Below are 21,221 nucleotides of genomic sequence, written 5' to 3' on the forward strand. Positions count from 1 at the left end.
TTATCGAAGAAAATATAGTAGTTCCTTTGGCATCGTTCATTCACTTTATGGGTAAAGAGAGTCGTATATCAACGGTAATACTACTCTCGACGCATGTCTTATTCATGAAGCATGAATCCGTTGTGATTTACAATATTAAGTCGATTAACTTAATATTGGCTATATATGTATATACTTGGTATACCGTTGAAAACCATTTGAACAATACCAAAGAAAAAAATTAAATGGAACAATGATAACGATATGCATAGACACACACGTTTTAAAGATTAATAACCGAATTCGACGTATGATAATTTTATTTAGTTTTGTTTAGAGTGGTGCAAGTAAAATTGGAGTATAAGTTACAATTGGCTGCACAACGTTGGGATTAAAAAATTTTAATGTACAAGAAACGGGGGAGAAGGGACGATCTTGCCAAGGGTTGAACGACCTTAGCGTAACTCAGCGGGTTCTGATGCGCGAACGTTGTAAGTACTTAAACCCCGCCTGCTTTCATTTGATTTACACAGAGCGTCTCTTATCGGTCGGTTTTTCGTGGACCGCTTCCTGCCTTCGATTTCATCCTCGATGCTTCAATCTTCCATTTTCGGTGTTTGCATATTTTCGAAATTCTACTTACCGCCTCGTTTATACGACCAAAACAACGATTACGCCACGGGGAGTTGAAAACTATCGAGGCGTTTCGTAGCACGTTCTCGGAGCACTTACATCTTTCAGTACTCGTTGAGGATTTCTCGGTAAAAGAAACGTTATTATAATCGTTGAAAATGGGACTCGATGTGTGCATTCGATGAAAGTGTTAGGAATTAAATTCGACACTAACGATCAGACAACGTTGATGGTCCCGTTCTATTAAATCGTTATTTTAATTTGTAGCGCGGTGCCGTTTGCAATGACAATAGACAATAAATTGTCTATGTATTTATTTATTTATGGGCCTTGTATTCTTATTCGTGTACATATTCATTTACTTTCCTTTTAATAATCTTTCACTGTACATAGAATAAACACAGTAACGCCTTTTTCCTTTTGTAATTCACCACCTGACCTGTAGCTTTGTAATTCTCAACTCAATAAACGGTCAGAGTAATTTAAGTAGTTTTATTTTAGAATCTAGCCGCATATTCTGCTGTTGTTCAGATATTCCGATAAGGTTTTTTGTCACCATTACAGTTCATCTTGTGCAGTTTTCTGTATCTATATAATTTAGTAGAGTATATTAGAAACCTATGCTGCAAAGCGATAGATACAACACTCGAAATCGATACGTACTCGAAATTCTTCTTTTCGGTTCATTAAATGCATTAATTCTAATGTCTTCAGTGGTCAGAGCTCGTCGACCTATTTCACAAAAGCAGTTACCAACAGCGTCTCGAGAATGGTCTTGCCCTTTGACGCATCAGCGGTTGCAATCGACGAAACAAACGTTGAAGGATGTAACGCATACTGGTGCACAATTTACATGCCCAAGTTGCAGAAGATACGCAAAACTAACCGCATTCCAGGGCAAGGAACATAAAATGTACAGTTGCAAGGACCATTATGAACGGTCATGCGTTCTTCGGGGCGTATGTATTTACGCCCTCGATCGGTATATGAAGTAGAGGGGGTGCTATTTGAAGAGCCGACGCGCGTTTTCAACCCTCACACGCAGACTTGACTCCTTTGCGCGAACGACAACCCTTTGCCGGAAGACGCAGCTCGACAACAGGAAGTTCTAGAGTTTGGGATAGACCACCTCCAGATATCTTTCTTCGTACCGTGGGAACCTGGTAGCCTTGACAAAGATCCGGAATGAAGGTAACTTTTCTCTCTTCGTTTACTCATTTTTCTTTTCTTGATTCTTTGGAGCCTGAAAGATGTGAAATTTTGTATTCCAAGATGCAGTTTTCATTTTATAACTACGCAGAGAAGACTATTCCCGTATTTACGTGTGACCTTTTAACGTCGAATGGGTTATATAATTAAACCACTTTCGAAGATTAACTTTGTTTTTTGAATTGAATTTTTTTTCCAGTAGTTTCCAAATCGTTCGTATTGTTTTCGTCGTTTTATACTTGGCTAGGCCTGCATCTTCGATAAAATTTATATCAGACCAGAAAAAGTTCTGTAGTGTTTCCAGGTGTTTGCAAAATTAGTTTCTGAAAATGGAAATGGATTTAGCAAAGTACTTTTATCAGCATTTGAAAGTTTCCAAAGACCACAACTTCTATGCTTCTCTTCTATGCAAGATCATCAAATTGAAATATTTATTTTATACTTATCCTTTGTTTCTCTTTGCAAAATCTTCCCTATTTTAACCACATAGTGCAATCTGGGGGTAATGTTCACATTCTTCGGATTGTAGTTATAGGCCATTCACCAGGGTACACTAAGCGTTGCTAAACAGAAAGACACTGAATATCAAAGCATAACGTATAGTGGCACTGAAACGATTAAATAATAGAATGTCCAATTTTTAAAAAGTGAAAGTACAAAGCGTGTTAGTCTTACAAATAATATGTAGTCTTCGAAATATTTAACTTGCAAAGAAATCGCAAAAATTATTAGTTTCACAATTACAAATACTTGGTACTTTCGTTCAGAAAATTTATTAAAATGTAAAAAAGTAAAGAAATTAAAGTTGTCTGTTTTTTCAATATATTTTCTATATTTTAGCATTTCTTTTTTGTAAACTCTCAGTTTCCCGGCGCATTAACGCGCGTCGACTCTTGGGCTGACAGCCTCTTAAACAGCCACGTTGTTTTCCAATTCACATTCTCTATCAGCAATATAATTATATTTAAAATTGCCTATCAGGATTTTGAACGGTGCGATCGGTTCGGTAAAAATATCTGAAATAATATCCAGCTAATGGGATATTATTACATTATAACGAAGCGATTATTTGTAATTAGAGTGCCGATTCGTTTTAATCTCTGTTATCGATGCATCGTGTTTTTGCTCGTTTTGAGTCGCACGTCGCTTCCGTTTAAAATCATTATTTACGCGGATGACGAACGTATCGCTCGAAGGAACGATCGACCGACAGTATCGTTGGACATTAATTAACCGCAGTGGAAACCTGATTATAGTCATAAGCAGATTACAACAGTTAACATGTTCGAAAGCTTCACGTGCGACACTTATATAACCAGCGTGCTTATTAGAAATTACGCGCGGCCCCGTAATTATCGAGATTTCGTTGTGGATTTTAAGCGTTTTCATTACCGTTTACCAACAAGTTTCTTGGACATTTAACGAAATAACAACGACAGCTTGTAGCTGGTTATCGGTGAAAAGTTAAATACTCTTGTACGAATCATAAATCGTTTCGTTTGACCAGGCAATCAACTACGTCTGCTGCGCTTTGGCATTCGCGTGTATCGTCAAAATGACACACACCGAGAAGTCTCAAAGCAAGGTAAAGTGATATTCGTGAACGAATAATGGCAATTATTCTATCGATAATTTAACGAATAATTTTATGTTCAGATCCAACAACAATTCTTCGACGCGTTTACGCCAGACGAGTCGCTCAAGATGAAGAGACCGTTCTGCAATGCTTTCACCGGTGAGACAAGTCTTATTTAAAACAAACTCGAAGCGAGTTTCAAGATCATTTTGTCACGTTTGAATGTTTACAGGATGCGGGAAGAAGAGAAATTACCATGAAAACCCGTCGTCTTCTTCTCAAGATTTCCAAGCGGGTGGCAGCATTCGTCTGCCGCTTTCTATTTACAATGCGTTGCTGAGAGTTGCTTCTCAAAACATACGAAACACGATTGATCGTGACACGAACGATTATCAGTTATCAGATATCCCGCAGGTATACTTGTCTGGCAAGATCCCTCTGCATAAGAGGCTCGACGTTCCATCGTCTTCATTAGAGTAACTTGAATGCTTCAATGCACTAATGATGCGGATCTCGTTATGCCATACTGGGTGAACATAAAGAAACACATCGATTACATGTTTCTTCTTTATATGTATATTACAGAATTTATTCCAACGTTAGACGATACACAATCGATTTACGATTAGACGTGTTTCTTTCGTGAAATTGCTTTTACCTTTGTTAAAACTCAAATGAAAATTAATAAAAAAAGCGACTCTAGTATAAGTAGAAAATATCTATTACTGTTACCTAGCGACCTACATAGTATTTAGATTACGATTCATTGTTTATGTTATACTTATCCCAAGCGTATCTGTGAATTAACACTATATGCATAGCACCAAAGCCAGTTTTAGGGTAAGACGGTCTAGGCACTGTTTAGAAGGTGTCAAACTGAATGTATTTCATTTGTCAACCTGTTAACAAGCAACAATATTAAATAGACAATTAAAACTACGAGTCTGATTCAAATTTAAATAGGACATTTCTACGGTAACTTTATTTCCAAAGCTAAATGAGGTAGCTTTGACTCTTAAAAATAATACAGAGCATCAACGTCGTTATTTTATTTCCTTAAATCTAATATTTGTTGAAAACTTATTATATGTTTTATTCGTAGAAACAAGATTTGTTTCGATCGGGCGTTTAGTGGTACTATAAAAAATTCGTAGATTCGCTAAATTAAAAGAGAAACGGAATTAGTTTCGCGTCTAAGGATCTACGGATAAAGGGGGAATTTAAAGGAAAACTGTCAATTGTATCGTGATACTTCCGTTCCAAAGATATCGGGTGTGTCTCGAGGTGCGGTCGATCGAAAACATCTTGGAAAAAAGAATTTTTCGCGGAACGCTCAATCCGACACATTCTGGATTGTCTGGTTCTCCAGTTAATTTTGGACGATCCCAAAAATATTCCGAGCAGAGCGTAGACGGATCCCAGATCCGCGATCGTCGATCTTGTCGCGGCTGTTCGGACGAGTGATCTAAAACCTGAAGTTCATTCATTGTAGTCGAAAATGTATTTGTGGTTCTTTATCTTCCGTATGAATGTAATTTTTGTTATTTAAAATTATTTTAAAGTCGTCTAAATAAAATCGTGTTACCTCGAGGCGTATTCTATGCGAAAACGGCCATTTAAGAATGGAATCGTGACGACCACGAGTTAGTCCAATGCCCATGAAGACAGTGCCGTTCGAAAAATAGCTTGGTGTAACCTTGATATACATGGCATATCCATTTTGACCAATATAAAACGTCGCACTACGCTCGGAACGAGCAGTTTTCCAACTGGCAAGCTTCTCGCTGAACCCCTTTATTTGCCAGTAGTAAAAAAAAGAACTTGTAGATCCTAGACATATTAAAATACCATCGAAACTATTACATTTTCATCTTGTTTATTGTTACAATTGTATGAAAAATCCATTATTTATAGCGTATCTTTATCGCGAATACGTAATGGAATCGATTACGAGCGTGCGAAACAGAGTTGAGCAAATTTTACTCACGAATAAATCGAAAATTTGTATTCGTTGTTAAAATTTACCTAACTCTGATACGAGATAGACGAACCATTTACTGATAAAGTCGTCACGACGGTACTGTTGAATTTGTCAATCTCTAATTGCCTCGGTGACGGAGCATCATTTTTGGGATCGTATTCGCGATAATTATTGTTGTTTATACTTTTCTCGTTCGTCGACGTTTTTAAGGATTTAGGTAAATCTTTTTTCTTTTGCAAAATAGAGTAGAGTATCGTCTTGATCTCCTCCAATTCTCCGGTCAACTTATTCTCCAAACTTTGCAGTCTCTTGCCTATTGTTTCTGAAAATTGATTTTTCTTATCACGGATAATAATTATCGGAATTGAATTTAAGTGAAAAATAATTTCTCACTTGCACTGCAAGCTCCAGTAATTACACTTCTAACAGTGGCACGCGCACTAGCGACCAATTCTTCCGTTGCGATTTTACAAGTCGCGTATTGCGTTTCCGTAACGTCTTCTTCGGTTGTCCCATTTACATCTAGAACAGCTGAAATTTTAATACCTTGTATTAATGACGCTTCGATCAAATTTGTCATTCGTTGTATTTTAACCGTTCTAATACTTACAAAGTTTGGGTAGGCTTGCATCGCTTGCATCACACCAAGTTAAGTAGAGCGTACTGAGATAGAAGAACAATAAAACGCTCGATGTCATCGCGAGAAAAAATTCAATGAAAAATCGTTCGAAATCGACTCCAGTTAAAAAAAAATCTTACTCCCCGTTGTTCCTAAAAATAGAACAGTGTACTAAAATAATTAAAACTTTAAAAATATCTTACAAATTTTTTTGTTTCGAGTAATTTGAGATTCAAGTATGCACGTTTAAGTATACACACCTATTTCGTGACCTGACGCCACGTTACTGCTCTCTTTGTCTCCGGTGATTTATAAAATAGATGAATCCCTACCCCTTTGTAGTCGACTTCTCTGTAGAAATCGTTTCTCAAGAACATTGTTTACATACGTTCCCGAATCATGTAACATTTGTTATTAATTTTTTATCTCTCAAAAGAATTTGATCGAAGAATTTCTTCTGCAAGCTTTAAATTTAAACTTATAAAATTATCAACTTTTAAAAAAAACGAAAAGTATGAAGAAAACGTAAGAAATGCAACGAATAAAATGTCAAAAAATTTTCTTCGAACGTGTTTACTTTCCATAATAAGAAAAAAATATGCACATGGACTTTTGAAAAAGGTGACGTCGCGACGATCGCATTTAGCGGTCTTTTTATCAGTCTCGTAGAAACGCTCGTGTCAGTTGGTCACCAACTGTTGATGTTGGTTAGGTTGGTCTCGCTTTTTGCCGTTGCATCCTAAATTAAATCGTAATCCATGTCATAAGATGAGCGAAAATGTACAAGGAACATTTGTATCGGAGAAAATTTCCAAGATCCGTTGGAAACATGAAGATTTCGAGGAGGCAAACAACTTTTTGACCGGTAGTTGGGATGATCCGGTAAGGTTATCTCCAGTAAACTTAACCCACTTTCCTCATGTGTATATGAATACAGTGAAACTTCCGAAATAGATGCGCCTTCTGATGATTAAATTGTGATAAATAAGTGCTATATTTTATCATTAGTTGCCTTATTATGTCTTATAAATAAAATTTGTACACACGTGTTTCAACAATTCATAATATTGAAATTTTGGCTGTAGGTGAATAAACTAACGCATTGGACGTTTCAAGTGAACGATGATGGCGAATCTTATCCAGCAGTGGTTTCGTCCTATGCGATCCTTGGAGATGTAACCGAAATAAAGGTTTCTAATGTTTGACAAAAAGTAACACCTTTCCTTATAGTTCATGAACATTTGTGAAAGCCCTTAGAACTCTTGTAAGAACTAAATTATCATAACAGATTGTTTGATATTTCTGTACCAGCATTCTCTCATTTTTCTTAGTTTATATCAAGAGACTTCTTTGTGGCTTCATCATCCATAGGCACTGTCAAATTATTACAAATCCATGAAAATCCATATTCTCAATTTAAAGAACACATGTCCTGGGAATTCATACATAAATTTAAGTAAGTTGCATGAATAAAGAGTCGAATCTGACATAATTTATCAACTGTCATATATTCCATTAATTTATTCTTACAGAAAATCGTCTAATTATGCATCTTGTACTGCACTTTCTACCTTTGAGCAAGATATAGTTTCTGTAGGAGAAGATGGGAAAATTAATCTCTTAACAGCTGGACAAAAGGATGCGGTTAGAATCATAGGTAAATATAATGTTGATATAAACATGTAGTATGTAGTACAAAATCCATTTCATAAATATTTAATTTGTTTCATAGACGAGGCTGATAGTTGTTCTATATACTGCGTTGATTTCTTAAGGCATAATGAGATACTTACAGGAAACTTAAGAGGACACATGAAAGTCTGGGATTTAAGAAGTGACCAAGATCTACCTGCCACAACCTTTATGCTTTCGGATCAAACAAAAGTACGAGTTGTTTATTTTTATTTCTGGCAGATTAATTAAGTATTGTATATGTTGATCCTTTCCAAGTACTCAGTCTCTGGCTCTGAAGGTTACTAACAAAATTAAATCATTTATAGACTGAAGCTACAAGCATTGCGCATCATCCAACACAGAGGCATATTGTTGTTGCCGGTGGAGGTGATGGTAGTTTAACAGTATGGGATTTGAGGCATAATACATATCCCATGTCTCAACTGAATGCTCACGCTAAGGCCGTTAGCGAAATACTTTTTCATCCTGATAGACCCGAAAATCTATTCACGTGTTCAACAAGTGGCGAATTGTGGCAGTGGAATAACGCTCAACATTCAAAGTTGAGTTTTGGTAGGTTTTATATATTAAAAAAGCTTGTCATAAATTTGATGGTGCATATACGGCAAAATGGCGTGATCTTTGTTTTAGATACTACAAACACACATTGGTTAAATACAATAGGAACAAATGGAAAAGTTAATGTAATGTCGCTCTGTAGTGCTATGCACAAACCAATAAACAGTATTGACATTAACAGATCGACCTTGCTTTTTGGATGCGATAACGAAGCAATGTACATTATCAGGAATATAACCCTTTAATGACTACTTTGCTTCAATTATATTTTTTTTAATTGTAATATATCTATAAATAAATATCATTTTTACTCCAAATTCATCCGTTTATTTACAATGGACGAGTATCATCGTGTTCCGCAATGTTGTGACTTCGTGTTTATTTCAATTTTAAATTAACACGTAAAAAATGTATTTTTTGCGCACTGTTGCGCCATAGTTACCTGCGAGAACGGCAGCTCCATCTCTCGTTGATTTACACCATTACGAATACAGGAAGCTTTAGCCTGTTAGTTTGCCATTTTGTGACGCCTTCTGTGAAAATTCGTAAACAGATTTTGCTTTCCTTGCCTGCGGAGGGACAAGAATTATGTCGAAAAGGAGGATCGAGGTTGTGGATCCGTATGTTAAGCGGAAGGCGTGAGTGCATTATTGTATTTTCAATTTAAAAAGCTGAAAAATTGAACGAGACATCTTGCCATGTGCATTGATACAAGTTTTTTCAATGCTACCGCGCATCACATTGAACAAATATTGTATCCTAAAAATAATTCTCATAAAAGGATTCTATTTATCTTGATTAATGATACAACGAAAGAATTTTATCTGTCAACGTTTTCAATTTGTGGTGTAAATTTTCTCGGTTGCTGTTGACTTGTTTGGTCAACTCTGTCTGTCGTAAAGGTTCTCAACTGAATTTTCTTTGCAACGATCGAATATTATGCATTAACATATTTGCGAAAAAAATTGTAATTAGAAAAAAACTTCTTTACAAAGATAGTGTCTCTGTGTTATAATCGATTATGAACACGTATCAAAGATACACGAGTGAAAATTTAAAAATAATTTGTTTTTTATCTAATTGGTTTTCCTAACCAATCAAGTGTTCTCAACCTTCATTGTTTCAGCGCCTCGTCATTCGATTAAGTTTGTTTTTAAATAATATATAAATCTTGTTACATATTTAGTTTAATTGTTTTTTGCAGAGATGGTTCAACATCTAACAGCACAACTGCACCTTCAACAGCACCAAAAAACCAAGTTCAACTCAATCCTTACAATGGTCTGCCTTATACGCCAAGATATCATGAATTTTACAAAAAAAGAATCACATTACCCGTGTTTGAATATCGTACTGATTTTATGAGATTATTAGCACAACATCAATGTATTGTACTTGTTGGAGAAACAGGGTCAGGTAAAACCACACAGATACCACAATGGTGTGTAGAATATTCAAGATGTATTGGCATTAAGGGTGTTGCTTGTACACAACCAAGAAGAGTGGCGGCTATGTCTGTAGCACAGAGAGTTTCTGAAGAAATGGATGTTGCATTAGGTAAATTGTACATATCACAGAATTAAACAGATTAATATTTATACATGATTTATATGTTGCCAAATAGGTCAAGAAGTAGGATATAGTATTCGTTTTGAGGACTGTAGTTCTCCGAAAACTGTTTTAAAGTATATGACAGATGGTATGCTTCTTCGCGAAGGCATGTCCGATCCTATGCTCGACGCGTATCAAGTGATACTACTAGACGAAGCTCACGAAAGGACTTTAGCTACAGACTTACTTATGGGCGTGTTGAAAGAAGTGATTAAACAGAGACCAGATTTAAAACTTGTGATTATGAGTGCAACTTTAGACGCTGGAAAATTTCAACAGTATTTTGATAATGCACCTTTAATGAATGTACCTGGCAGAACACATCCTGTTGAGATATTTTATACACCTGAACCTGAAAGAGATTACTTAGAAGCTGCTATCAGAACAGTTATTCAAATACATATGTGCGAAGACATAGTGGGAGACTTACTTTTATTCTTGACTGGTCAAGAAGAGATTGAAGAAGCTTGTAAGAGAATCAAAAGAGAAATGGATAATTTGGGTCCAGAAGTAGGCGAACTTAAATGTATACCACTATATTCTACATTGCCTCCAAATCTTCAACAAAGAATCTTTGAACCAGCACCACCTACAAAGCCTAATGGTGCTATAGGTAGAAAAGTAGTAGTTTCAACTAATATTGCAGAAACATCATTGACCATCGATGGCGTTGTCTTTGTAATAGATCCCGGATTTGCAAAACAGAAGGTACGAATACGCTGCGATTTCTTCTTGCTATATATTCATACATTGTTTGATAATTTTATTATTTTTCTCAATAGGTATATAATCCCAGAATTCGTGTAGAATCTCTTCTCGTATCGCCTATCAGCAAAGCTTCTGCACAACAAAGAGCTGGTAGAGCTGGTCGTACAAGACCCGGAAAATGTTTCAGATTGTATACAGAGAAAGCGTACAAAAATGAAATGCAGGAAAACACTTATCCAGAGATATTACGATCAAACCTTGGTAGCGTTGTATTGCAACTGAAAAAACTTGGCATCGATGATTTGGTACGTCGTACGTTTGTTTAAAAAGTTGTTTTTTGGTATTACATATATGCTGAACATACAATTTTTTTTTTTATGTTTTTCTGTAGGTTCATTTTGATTTTATGGATCCTCCTGCGCCAGAAACTCTGATGAGAGCTTTGGAGCTTCTTAATTATTTGGCAGGGCTAGACGACGATGGAAATCTAACAGATTTGGGGGCTGTGATGGCTGAATTCCCGTTAGATCCTCAATTAGCGAAAATGCTAATCGCATCTTGCAATCATAACTGCAGTAACGAGATACTTAGCATTACTGCTATGCTTTCAGGTAAAGTATTAGTAAGAACGCTTTATATTTCCGTGAAATGATATTAGGTTCATCTGCTTGACATCTCTTACCATTTAAAAACAAGATAACTGTAATGTAATAAAAATAAAAGTTAATATAAAGTCAGAATCGTGGTAAGGAAATATGGTGTTTTATATTGATGATTGATATTGTATTAGTCCCACAGTGTTTTGTGAGGCCAAATGAATCAAAGAAGGCTGCAGATGACGCTAAAATGCGTTTTGCGCACATCGACGGGGATCATTTAACGTTACTGAACGTATATCATGCTTTCAAACAAAGTAAGTATTTATGTAATCTTTCTAGAGAATTATGAACACATTCACAGTCCATTGACCCATATTTGGATCGGCATACTCCTATACTCGCACATACCTTGACCCGTATGTAGGCCAAGTACAGAATTAGAAGTTACCTGCTTTTGATTTAGAAAGCAGTTTATGTTTAAATTTGTCTATGAGTAATTGAATTGAGTGTCATTTACAACTGTTATTGCAACAGAAGATTGTTCCAAAACTAATGAAAAGCTATGGAAGTATTATAGAACATATTCATCACTTTTTTTTATGTGCGATTGAAGAGTATATTTATATTCTTAGATGAGGGATAGATGAGACTCGTGTCGCTTCCTTGTGCATATGAAGGAGTACAATATCGCCGAGGACTGTGAATGTGTTAAATTACATAATTCTTCATTTAATTGTAACTTCGATGCTTTCCTTTTCGATAGACATTGAAGACCCACAATGGTGTTACGATAATTTCGTTAATTATCGATCTTTAAAAAGTGGTGACAATGTCAGGCAACAGTTGAGCAGAATAATGGACAGATTTTGTTTGAAACGCACCTCAACGGACTTCACATCAAAAGATTATTACATTAATATCAGAAAAGCGCTTGTGAACGGATTCTTTATGCAGGTAATTACACAATAGATCCTCGATATAATTAATGCGTGAAAAGAATGCCTCTGTATTGTCAACACTGTTCACTGTTCATTAGTTTCCCTCCAACTATCTACGTTCTACTGCATTTAGCAATGACGAGAGTAAGGTGCATCTTTCCAAGCGTATATTATTAATTCTTTTTTTTCTGCTTTATAAACAGGTTGCTCATTTAGAAAGAACTGGCCATTATTTGACCATTAAAGATAATCAAATTGTACAGCTTCATCCAAGTAGTTGTTTGGACCATAAACCAGAGTGGGTAATTTATAACGAGTTTGTGCTTACGACGAAAAACTATATCAGAACAGTTACCGATATCAAACGTAAGTCGTAATAAAACATTTGTACATCACAATGTCGTTGTTAAAATGTATAAAAATTATACAATAATTGGTATTATATCATTAACGAATTTTTGTTTTACAGCTGATTGGTTGCTAAAGATAGCACCACAATATTATGATTTACAAAATTTCCCACAATGCGAAGCAAAAAGACAATTGGAAGTAATCCAAGCGAAGCTAGACTCGAAACAGTATCAAGAAGGATTCTAACCTCTATGTATTTTAGATATTTTCAAAAATGACGCCAAACGGTTGATAATGTGTGGTCAGTCTGTTTTTTCGGCATTATGCCCGACACACAGTTCTTTCAAACATAAAACCAAAACATTTAATGTTTTGAGTAACAGTCGAAAGAGTAGTTGTCTACTCTGTACCTTCACTTCAATATGTAAAGAAAAAGACAAATTTTAATGAACGTTCATAATTTCGTACAAGCTTTAACGACTTGTGCATTTTTTAGACTCGTGTGCCGACAAATTTCTTAAAACATTTGTAGACCTCGTCCTATCCTAATATAAAACAAATGAAAATTTACATTTAATCTGCTAGAGGCACGTGAAAGGTATAGTTGATTGATAAATGATTTATTTATGTACATTAAAGAAAAATTTAGTGATTAAGTAATTTTATCAGTAGAATTTGTTGATTGACGTTTGCACACTTGGAATGTAATACTATATAAAAGATAGATTAATTTTTGTATTCAATGTTGAACAAGTATGCTGGAGAGGATGCATACAATGCTTGATCATGGGCAATCGAAGGTCAATGACACTTTATAGAACCTTCAAACCAAATTGTATCCGTTTAAATGTTTTTCCTTACAAACTAATAGCATCGATTTACGGGTTATGTTTCACGCGTTTTCCAAGTACGTACGTACAATTAATAGCATTATATTTATTACGATTGTAATGTGCAAACAACTAGCCACCTTATGGAATATTTTCATTTTCTTTATAATTAGCGTAGTTGCACCGTCACAATAATTTCACAGTAAAGGTTCGCTGCAAAATAAACGGTATTTCTAACAATGAAAGGAGCAGTTATAAAGAAATGGGAATAATACCATGAATTATAATATGAAAGATATTTTAAAAGAACACGCGGTAGGTTTGGCAAAAATCAAATTCTTATTTATAAATATCTAGCATAATAGAAATTGCAATTCATTCTTGTTGCTAAGAAAGAACTTAACAGTGTTATAAGTTATATTTACAAGAGCATAACACGTTGTTACACAAGTGAACGATCGTTCGCTATCTCTGATCTAGAGCATCGCATGCGTTTAAAAAAAACACCAGTAAATTTTCTAGCTTATTTTAGATTTGAAAACTTAGTAGTCTGTGGAGTCGCATTCACGCTACAAAATTAATTTTGTTTCCTAATGAAGAGTATGGTCTCGTCGTTTATGGTGTTGCTTGTTTTAACACGTTGAGTAATAGTTTCAGTTTTTGTAAATAAAAATTACGCAGGTATTAAAAAGTGCGTATAGAAATCACAAAATTTATGATCGCAAACAGATTTCATTGTATTGTATCACTTCATTCCAATAAAACATTGAAAATATCATGATTTAATCGTGATAATTGTTGATGAATATGTTTAATTTTCAGTCTTTGTATTTACGTGACAAAATACTCAAATTGTAAGTATTGTAACAACGTTTACGTAATATGTGGAAAAGTTGCATAGCTTTATACTGTTTTGGTTGATGAGAGTCTAATCGTGCTTATCACGTTACATAAAGTATTTGAGAACCGCTGAGAAAGCACGAGGATCGCGTCGCGGTAGTTTGGTCATTTAACCGATCACTTTTTTCGTGAAATTACAAGGGGACTATGGCATCGTTCGTTGTACCGGTTGCAGTGAGATTCACTCGTGTCACGATCGATAGTTTGCACAATATAAATAAAAATATTTTACTTAGGTAAGATTTCTTCTCTTGATTTATAAATTCAAAATACATGCAATTTATTGCGTGCGTTTTGTAATTTATAAACGAAGATTAGGTTAAGTAATGCTTATTTATGTAGTAATGTGATTGTAGTATCGTAAAAGTTTTGCCAGTAAAACTGTAATACACCGAATAAAAACCGACTCTATTTTCGTTTATTCACTTTTTTTGTCTTAAAAAGAATAATCTATTTAAGATTCTTCTAACTACTTTATCGATTTATAGGTTATCCCAACCATCGTACATTTCGTGGCAACGACAAGAATATAGTACAATTACAGAAGAAAAGAAGGCAAAAGATGGAGAGCCGGAACCTGCAATTCCAGAGTTTACAGAAAATGAAAAAAAATTGAAAGCAGATCTTGAACTCCTTAATAATGAATTGGCGGAGCTTAGAAGTCATAATGACGAGTTAGACGGCAAATATAAAAGAGCACTCGCGGACGGTGAAAATCTCAGAGTTAGATTAATGAAGCAAATTGAAGATGCAAAATTGTTTGGTATCCAAGGCTTCTGTAAAGATCTCTTGGAAGTAGCAGACATTTTAGGTAAAGCTACAGAGAGTGTACCGAAAGATGAACTCACAGAAAAGAATCCACATTTGAAAACCTTATACGAGGGTTTAAGGATGACAGAAGCACAATTGCATAAAGTAAATAAGAAATTGCAATCTAACTATATTAAATTCAGGTAATGTGTACTGTATATATTGAATTATTACTTATAAATATTTCTTTATAGGTATTTAAAAAACATGGTTTAGTTTCATTGAATCCATTGAATGAAAAATTTGATCCTAATCAACATGAAGCATTATTTCAACAGGCAAGAATGATACACTCTATTTATACAAGTAGTAGTTTGTAATTGAGTCATGTAATAAGTAATAATAACAAATGTATTTTTGTATAGGAAGTTGAAGGTAAAGAACCAGGAACGGTTGTAGTTGTATCAAAACTGGGGTATAAATTACACGAACGAGTAGTAAGACCAGCATTAGTTGGTGTTGCTAAAGGATAATTTATGGTTTCATGTTAAGGAATTTAAAGAAGAATGAGAACACAATTTATCAGAAAGTACTACCAAATAAAATATCTGCTATAATATTACAAAATTCAAGTGTAAAATGAATACAGAATGTGGAAGTTAAAAATTGATGTTCAAAGTATACAAATTTTATGGGAAGCAACTTTCTTACTAAGAAATAGTTTTTAGTTAATGTTAAAAAAGAATGTAACATATATTTAAACTTTGATGTTTCTTTGATTACTGCAAATAGACGTGTATATATATATATATATAGACATATATTATATATATATGTTCAGCAGATCATTCCTTTTATTACACTCTCTTTTGTATTTATTACATTTTAGTATAAAAATGCAACAAAATATACGTTCAATTGGGAAATCTTAAATATAATTCGTTAAATAAACAAGGTATCAAAAATAATAATAAAATGGGAATTGTCTTGTTATAGACTTATTGGTACACTTAATATAGTTCAAATACGTTTAACACCTTTCAAAAACTTTATACAAATCAGGCAAGCTGGCTATTTGCAATATTGTTGAATCATGTGTAAAATGTTTAGGAGGTAATAAGCTCTCTCTAATTGCAAAATATAAAACATGTTCTGTAATGTATCTCCAATCATGAGTATTATGTACAGGATTCATTTGACTGTAGTATTTTGCTGTTTCTCTGCAAATATTTCGAAAACATGGTTCTTCTAACGACCAATTGACTTCAGTAGCTAAACGTAGTATGTATAGAGGAAGACCTGCTTCGTGTGGAAAATATTTTTCTGGAGGAAAAAAAAAAGAATAAACAGTTTTGAATTACGGTTTAAATATTAGTAATGTACCAAATATGCTCACCTAATAATACTGGTAAAGATTTCAATTTTCCCTGTTTATCTATAACAATAGAAAAATATTCTTTTAACATGTCTGCCTTTTCTAATAATAATTCTTTAGCGCTTGTTGCTAATTCCGATTTTTCTCCATCCTCTTCTGTCCACATAGCTTCTTCTGTGTCTAATCCTAACATAGCTAACTCGTACAAAGGGATTGCATCCTAAAAACAAACATAAATTTAAATACAATGAGAATGGTTTTGTCTTTCTTTATAATACATACTGAAAATTTGATAACTCCATGGTTGGCAAAGTCGTAAAGCATAATTTCGTAAAATAGCTCCTCTCTAAATAAACCAAATATAATTTAATCTAATGAATAATAATATCTAATAAATGTATTTTTAAATAATCTTACGCCAGTTTTTTGGTATTGCAAAGGTATAAATTAACTCCGCTTTGAACGAGAGCAGAAGATTGGTCTATACAGCCAACAAAAGTTAAATTTGATAAAATTTCTCTTAGCCCTTCATGGCATTCGTCTTCTACTTCTTTACGTAACCTTAAAATACTTGTTAATTTTACTTCTCTTCTAAAATTATTTATCGAATAGGACCTAAACTCTTGTTTACTGTTAATACTATCATTTCTATTACTTTTAAATTCCACTGATGTATTTACATCTGTTGTATCTTCGTTAGATTTATTATTTTTGTCAGTCTTATTGTCAATTTTTATTTCTTTCCTAGGACTAGTTTTTTCTGCAGATTTTTTCTCTACCATGGTAGTTTTATTTCCAAAATATTGATGCACTCGTTTACGTGCTTTTTCTGCAACAACATCAATACATTTTTCCTTTGTCAAATTATCCGATATACTTTCCTCAAATTCCCTATTTGAAATTATGCATTGGTCATTTCCGGTAGATGAAATTATATTGCAGGTATCGGGTATTACTAATTTTGATGATGTGGATGGAGTTGTATCATTTACAATAGTACTCCATGGTGTATTTAATTTTTGTGGTTTTGCTACTTCAGATGGTGATAATCTGTTTTCCTGATATACATCAGTTATGTCTGGTGTCAGGCGTTCTATTTCATTTACATTTTGTACATCATTGATATCAATACCTTCGTCTCTTTTATCGATATCTATTTCATTTACTGCATTTGATTGTGAGTCGTTGGATATTGAATTATTTACAAGTTCATCAGTTTCGGTATTGTATTCATTTTTAGCACGTTTCGTTGATGCGTGAACGGTAAAATTAAATTTATCCAACTTTTGATCAGCCGAATCAGTTCTAATCATATCTTGAGGGCGAATTTTTCTCGTTTTATCATTACCGTCTTTTTCATATTCTGGCAAAACTTCTTTTAAAACTTCTTTAGTAATATCAGCTTTAGGTAATCGTGCTTGCACATAAAATGTTCTAGAAGCACTGTTTCCAGAAAGTTTCTCATCTAGAACAAATTTTATCCTTTCAATAATAGAACTTTCATGAAGAAATTTAACTTCGTGTTTTGTTGGGTGTACATTGACATCAACATTTTGTGGATCAATTTCTAATGATATATAACACCATGGATGGGTCTTTTTTGGAAGATAAAAAGCATAAAGCTCTTCTAACATTTTACGAATTGCTGAAACAAAATTTTATTTTATATGTTTTATTCACAAATATCATTAACTTAATATTTTGTACTTACAAGATGATTCTACCAATCGATTATTAATGAATAAAAGAAATACCATCCTTTTATTTGAGTAATTCGGATTTGTTACTAAGGCATGCATCTTAAATTTATAGCTTTCCTCTGTAAGTTCTACTTCTAGTAATTCACGAGAGACTCGATTGCCATAGAGTATTCTTGTATTACTCATCTTTGTCGAATTATGTGGTGTACGGACCTAAATGTTTAAGGAAAATGTTTTGCTAATGTAAAACTGTGTTACAATATTATTTTATATATAATGAAATACCTGAGGTGTTATTTCACCATGTTTTTTCAGTACAAATCCTACCATAGGATTATGTATTGCATATTTTGTAACTACATCTGCAATTTTGTTGAATTCTTCATATGTATTTGACAAAGCCTTTCTTCGTGTTGCAACATTGTAAAATAAATTTTCAATCATTATGGTGGTACCTTGATTTCCAGCACATGGTTTGGGTGGAGCTTTTAGTTTACTGTCAACATATGGTGCTCTAATGCAAACAAAAAATACTTAATTATTTAAGTCTTAACAATTTTGCTTTTAAAAATTTAGATTACATACTTATATGCACACTTCTCATCAACTGTTTTTGTTGTGATAGTTAGAAGTGCTACATGACTAATGCTTGCTAAGGCTTCACCACGAAATCCAAAAGTTGATATTGATTGAAGATCTTCAAATGTTTGCAATTTGCTTGTCGTAAAACGTTCACAAACGATTTCTAAATCATCCTTTCTAATGCCTGTGCCATTATCTTGAATCTGGGAACAATATTAAGTATTCAATTTATTATAATGTTTTCGTTTATATAGTTATGAAATTTACCTGCAATAATTTTAATCCTCCTTCTTTGACGATAATCTGAATATTAGTTGCCTCCGCATCAAGACTAAAATGTTTGTAAATAAATGTGTATCATAAAAGAAATTTAATATTTACAAGATTTTAAATAGTTAACCTGTTTTCGATTAATTCTTTCAATGCATTTGCTGGTCTTTGAATCACTTCACCGGCTGCAATTCGATTTATCACGACAGTATCCAACTTCTTAATTTTTCCTGGAGCGTTCATGTTCACTAATGCTTTCAACTTTTAATTGAAATTTCGAGAAAATAAGAGCGCGCCAAATAATACGCTAAGTTACACCATATATATGTATCTACATTGGATCATCATTTATTCAATATTTAGTCGTTACCATTTAATACCAATACTTTCGTTTACTTTCTAAAATTCAACCACATGTCAACGATATACAATTTTGAATCTCGACTACTTAGGTATTTTTGCTTTCCGACCTATGCAGGTATATACATATGGAGGGCAGAGATGCCAGAAAAGCACCGAAGGTGCTTTCTCACACTATGTTAGATCACGCGTACGTGAGCTCGTGGAGTTTCGGAAAGTCGACAAAGGCAAACTGACACATGCCCTCTTTCTCGATTATTCCGAAGCTGCCCGAAGTAATTTCGGTCCGCCTCGTGGGAGTCGAGAGAGAAAGGCTCACATTTGCCTTCTCGCTCTTAACAACTGAAATCCGACCTCCCGTCAACGGCATACGATTTGGAATCTCGAGCCGTGATTTTCGACTGCCCAGGCATTTTTATTTTCCGACCTATGTAGGCGCACATAAGCAAAGTACCCATAATGGAAAAAAAATTTTGTAAAATTTATTTTACGGAAATACACGTTTTAAGACCCCCTGATCATATTTTAATTATTGAAAAAAAAGAAATTTTTTTTTATTATACCCATGTATGAGCGTACATATGCATATTAATAATACGATTTTTCAAAATCAAAATTCTTTAAGATTGAAAATTAATAAATTAAAATGAGAGTCCACTCTTTGCCAGTATAGTGCACGTTGTGGCATTTTTCAATAAGAAGAGTTCTTATTTTTATAACATAAACAAAAAAGTAGAATTAATAGTTGCGGAAATTAATTAATAATGATTTTCCTCGATATATTTTGAGTTAACCGTATCAATTTGTTATGACGAACTAAATATTATATGTTTGATTTGGCTTAATTTTGCATAAAAAAATGATTGTATCGATCCATAAAAATTAATAACGTGCACGATACCGTTCAATGGAAACCACGGGAAAGTGGTGGTCTCTTCCATCAGGAGGGAAATGTAAAAAATTGTTATTTAATTATGCAATGTGCAATATTGAAATGTTTAAACTAATGTAATGAAAAAAGAGCTCGTAGATACATTAATTTTTGATTAATATACATACGAGCAATAGTCACGAGATCCCCACCATCAAACCGTTTAAAAACAAAGGAATAGTGATCCCGTTTGCCAGTATGATACAAAGTATGGGTTGGATTTTAAATTTGAAAAGGACATAGTCGAATATTTTTAAAGATACAAAACATAGCGTTTCATTTTAGAACAGTAACATGAGTTAGCAGGTACTATCATAAAACTGTTTTAGCCAGTTATATCCCTTTTTACCTGAAGTACAAGGTAAAAAGTACGAGGTACAAGTAAATCGAAATCCGAAAATCATTCACATTATATCAATGTAAATGAAGCGGTCTTTCCATCAGAGTTAAATACAAAATTTTGTAATTTCTGTGAAAACAGAATTTTCATTAGATGTACGTGGTGTTTAAAATTTTTATGTTTTGACTGTTTTTACGAAAAATACCATCCAGATTCATGTACTTCATATATTGAAAATAACACATGTTAAATGTAATTGGTAAATTCAACTTTAAAAAAAAATATTCGAAGATCAGACAAAAATATAATGTCACATTTAGTGTACGATTAAAATATAATTAAAAAAAAAAAAGATATCTTTTAGCAGGGTTCGAACCTGCAGAGCAAAAGAAGCTCGAACTTACAGCCAAACACCACATCATTCACACCATACTACTTATTGATGAATTTGGTTCTATTTTTGAAGATAAGTAGCTGTAATAACTTTAATAATATCTTGCAGTAAAACTTAACCCAAAATCGGGTACCATTTCAACTTTCCCTTATTAGAATCGAGTTTTCAATTTGTTTTAGCGAAAATCCCAGCCGGTTAAGCTGCTTACTGCGGTCTTTAATTACCAAGCATTTATTTCTCAATTAACCCTTTGCGAGTAAAGCTATTTTGCACATTATTCTAAAACATTTGTGGTATTCGTTTTCAATGCGATTTAAGTAAGCATATAATGT

General features: G+C 33.7%; 6 protein-coding genes across 6 annotated transcripts; 4 read left to right on the forward strand and 2 right to left on the reverse strand.

Moving 5' to 3' along the window:
- The first annotated feature begins 120 nt into the window (after nucleotides 1-120).
- LOC143346497 (uncharacterized) lies at nucleotides 121-4,305 on the forward strand. Its single transcript, XM_076774636.1, has 5 exons — nucleotides 121-470; nucleotides 1,327-1,803; nucleotides 3,329-3,406; nucleotides 3,478-3,556; nucleotides 3,630-4,305. Exons 2-5 carry the CDS (start codon nucleotides 1,798-1,800, stop codon nucleotides 3,875-3,877), a joined length of 411 nt encoding a protein of 136 aa, XP_076630751.1. The 5' UTR covers nucleotides 121-470; nucleotides 1,327-1,797; the 3' UTR covers nucleotides 3,878-4,305.
- Nucleotides 4,306-4,422: 117 nt separating this feature from the next.
- On the reverse strand, nucleotides 4,423-6,612 carry LOC143346489 (uncharacterized). Its single transcript, XM_076774615.1, has 6 exons — nucleotides 6,258-6,612; nucleotides 5,989-6,149; nucleotides 5,772-5,909; nucleotides 5,449-5,700; nucleotides 4,983-5,227; nucleotides 4,423-4,869 (listed from the first exon to the last, which is right to left on the reverse strand). The coding sequence occupies exons 2-6, from the start codon at nucleotides 6,074-6,076 to the stop codon at nucleotides 4,618-4,620; spliced, it is 975 nt and encodes a 324-aa protein (XP_076630730.1). The 5' UTR covers nucleotides 6,077-6,149; nucleotides 6,258-6,612; the 3' UTR covers nucleotides 4,423-4,617.
- A 43-nt stretch (nucleotides 6,613-6,655) lies between these two features.
- LOC143346488 (nucleoporin Nup43-like) lies at nucleotides 6,656-8,561 on the forward strand. Its single transcript, XM_076774614.1, has 7 exons — nucleotides 6,656-6,879; nucleotides 7,083-7,187; nucleotides 7,329-7,453; nucleotides 7,530-7,654; nucleotides 7,730-7,881; nucleotides 7,998-8,244; nucleotides 8,323-8,561. Exons 1-7 carry the CDS (start codon nucleotides 6,766-6,768, stop codon nucleotides 8,493-8,495), a joined length of 1,041 nt encoding a protein of 346 aa, XP_076630729.1. The 5' UTR covers nucleotides 6,656-6,765; the 3' UTR covers nucleotides 8,496-8,561.
- Nucleotides 8,562-8,743: 182 nt separating this feature from the next.
- LOC143346484 (putative pre-mRNA-splicing factor ATP-dependent RNA helicase PRP1) lies at nucleotides 8,744-12,715 on the forward strand. The gene is made up of 9 exons (XM_076774607.1): nucleotides 8,744-8,888; nucleotides 9,455-9,807; nucleotides 9,875-10,569; nucleotides 10,644-10,874; nucleotides 10,961-11,180; nucleotides 11,360-11,482; nucleotides 11,932-12,122; nucleotides 12,310-12,472; nucleotides 12,576-12,715. Exons 1-9 carry the CDS (start codon nucleotides 8,839-8,841, stop codon nucleotides 12,701-12,703), a joined length of 2,154 nt encoding a protein of 717 aa, XP_076630722.1. The 5' UTR covers nucleotides 8,744-8,838; the 3' UTR covers nucleotides 12,704-12,715.
- A 1,568-nt stretch (nucleotides 12,716-14,283) lies between these two features.
- On the forward strand, nucleotides 14,284-15,777 carry Roe1 (grpE protein homolog, mitochondrial Roe1). Its single transcript, XM_076774628.1, has 4 exons — nucleotides 14,284-14,423; nucleotides 14,676-15,102; nucleotides 15,192-15,275; nucleotides 15,363-15,777. The coding sequence occupies exons 1-4, from the start codon at nucleotides 14,335-14,337 to the stop codon at nucleotides 15,468-15,470; spliced, it is 708 nt and encodes a 235-aa protein (XP_076630743.1). The 5' UTR covers nucleotides 14,284-14,334; the 3' UTR covers nucleotides 15,471-15,777.
- A 190-nt stretch (nucleotides 15,778-15,967) lies between these two features.
- Nucleotides 15,968-19,379, reverse strand: Mlh1 (DNA mismatch repair ATPase Mlh1). Its single transcript, XM_076774606.1, has 9 exons — nucleotides 18,995-19,379; nucleotides 18,862-18,925; nucleotides 18,598-18,797; nucleotides 18,298-18,526; nucleotides 18,024-18,225; nucleotides 16,730-17,957; nucleotides 16,595-16,658; nucleotides 16,334-16,532; nucleotides 15,968-16,260 (listed from the first exon to the last, which is right to left on the reverse strand). Exons 1-9 carry the CDS (start codon nucleotides 19,105-19,107, stop codon nucleotides 15,968-15,970), a joined length of 2,592 nt encoding a protein of 863 aa, XP_076630721.1. The 5' UTR covers nucleotides 19,108-19,379.
- Nucleotides 19,380-21,221: the final 1,842 nt, after the last annotated feature.

This window comes from Colletes latitarsis, chromosome 10, assembly GCF_051014445.1.
Source record: "Colletes latitarsis isolate SP2378_abdomen chromosome 10, iyColLati1, whole genome shotgun sequence".
Lineage (NCBI taxonomy): Eukaryota > Metazoa > Arthropoda > Insecta > Hymenoptera > Colletidae > Colletes > Colletes latitarsis.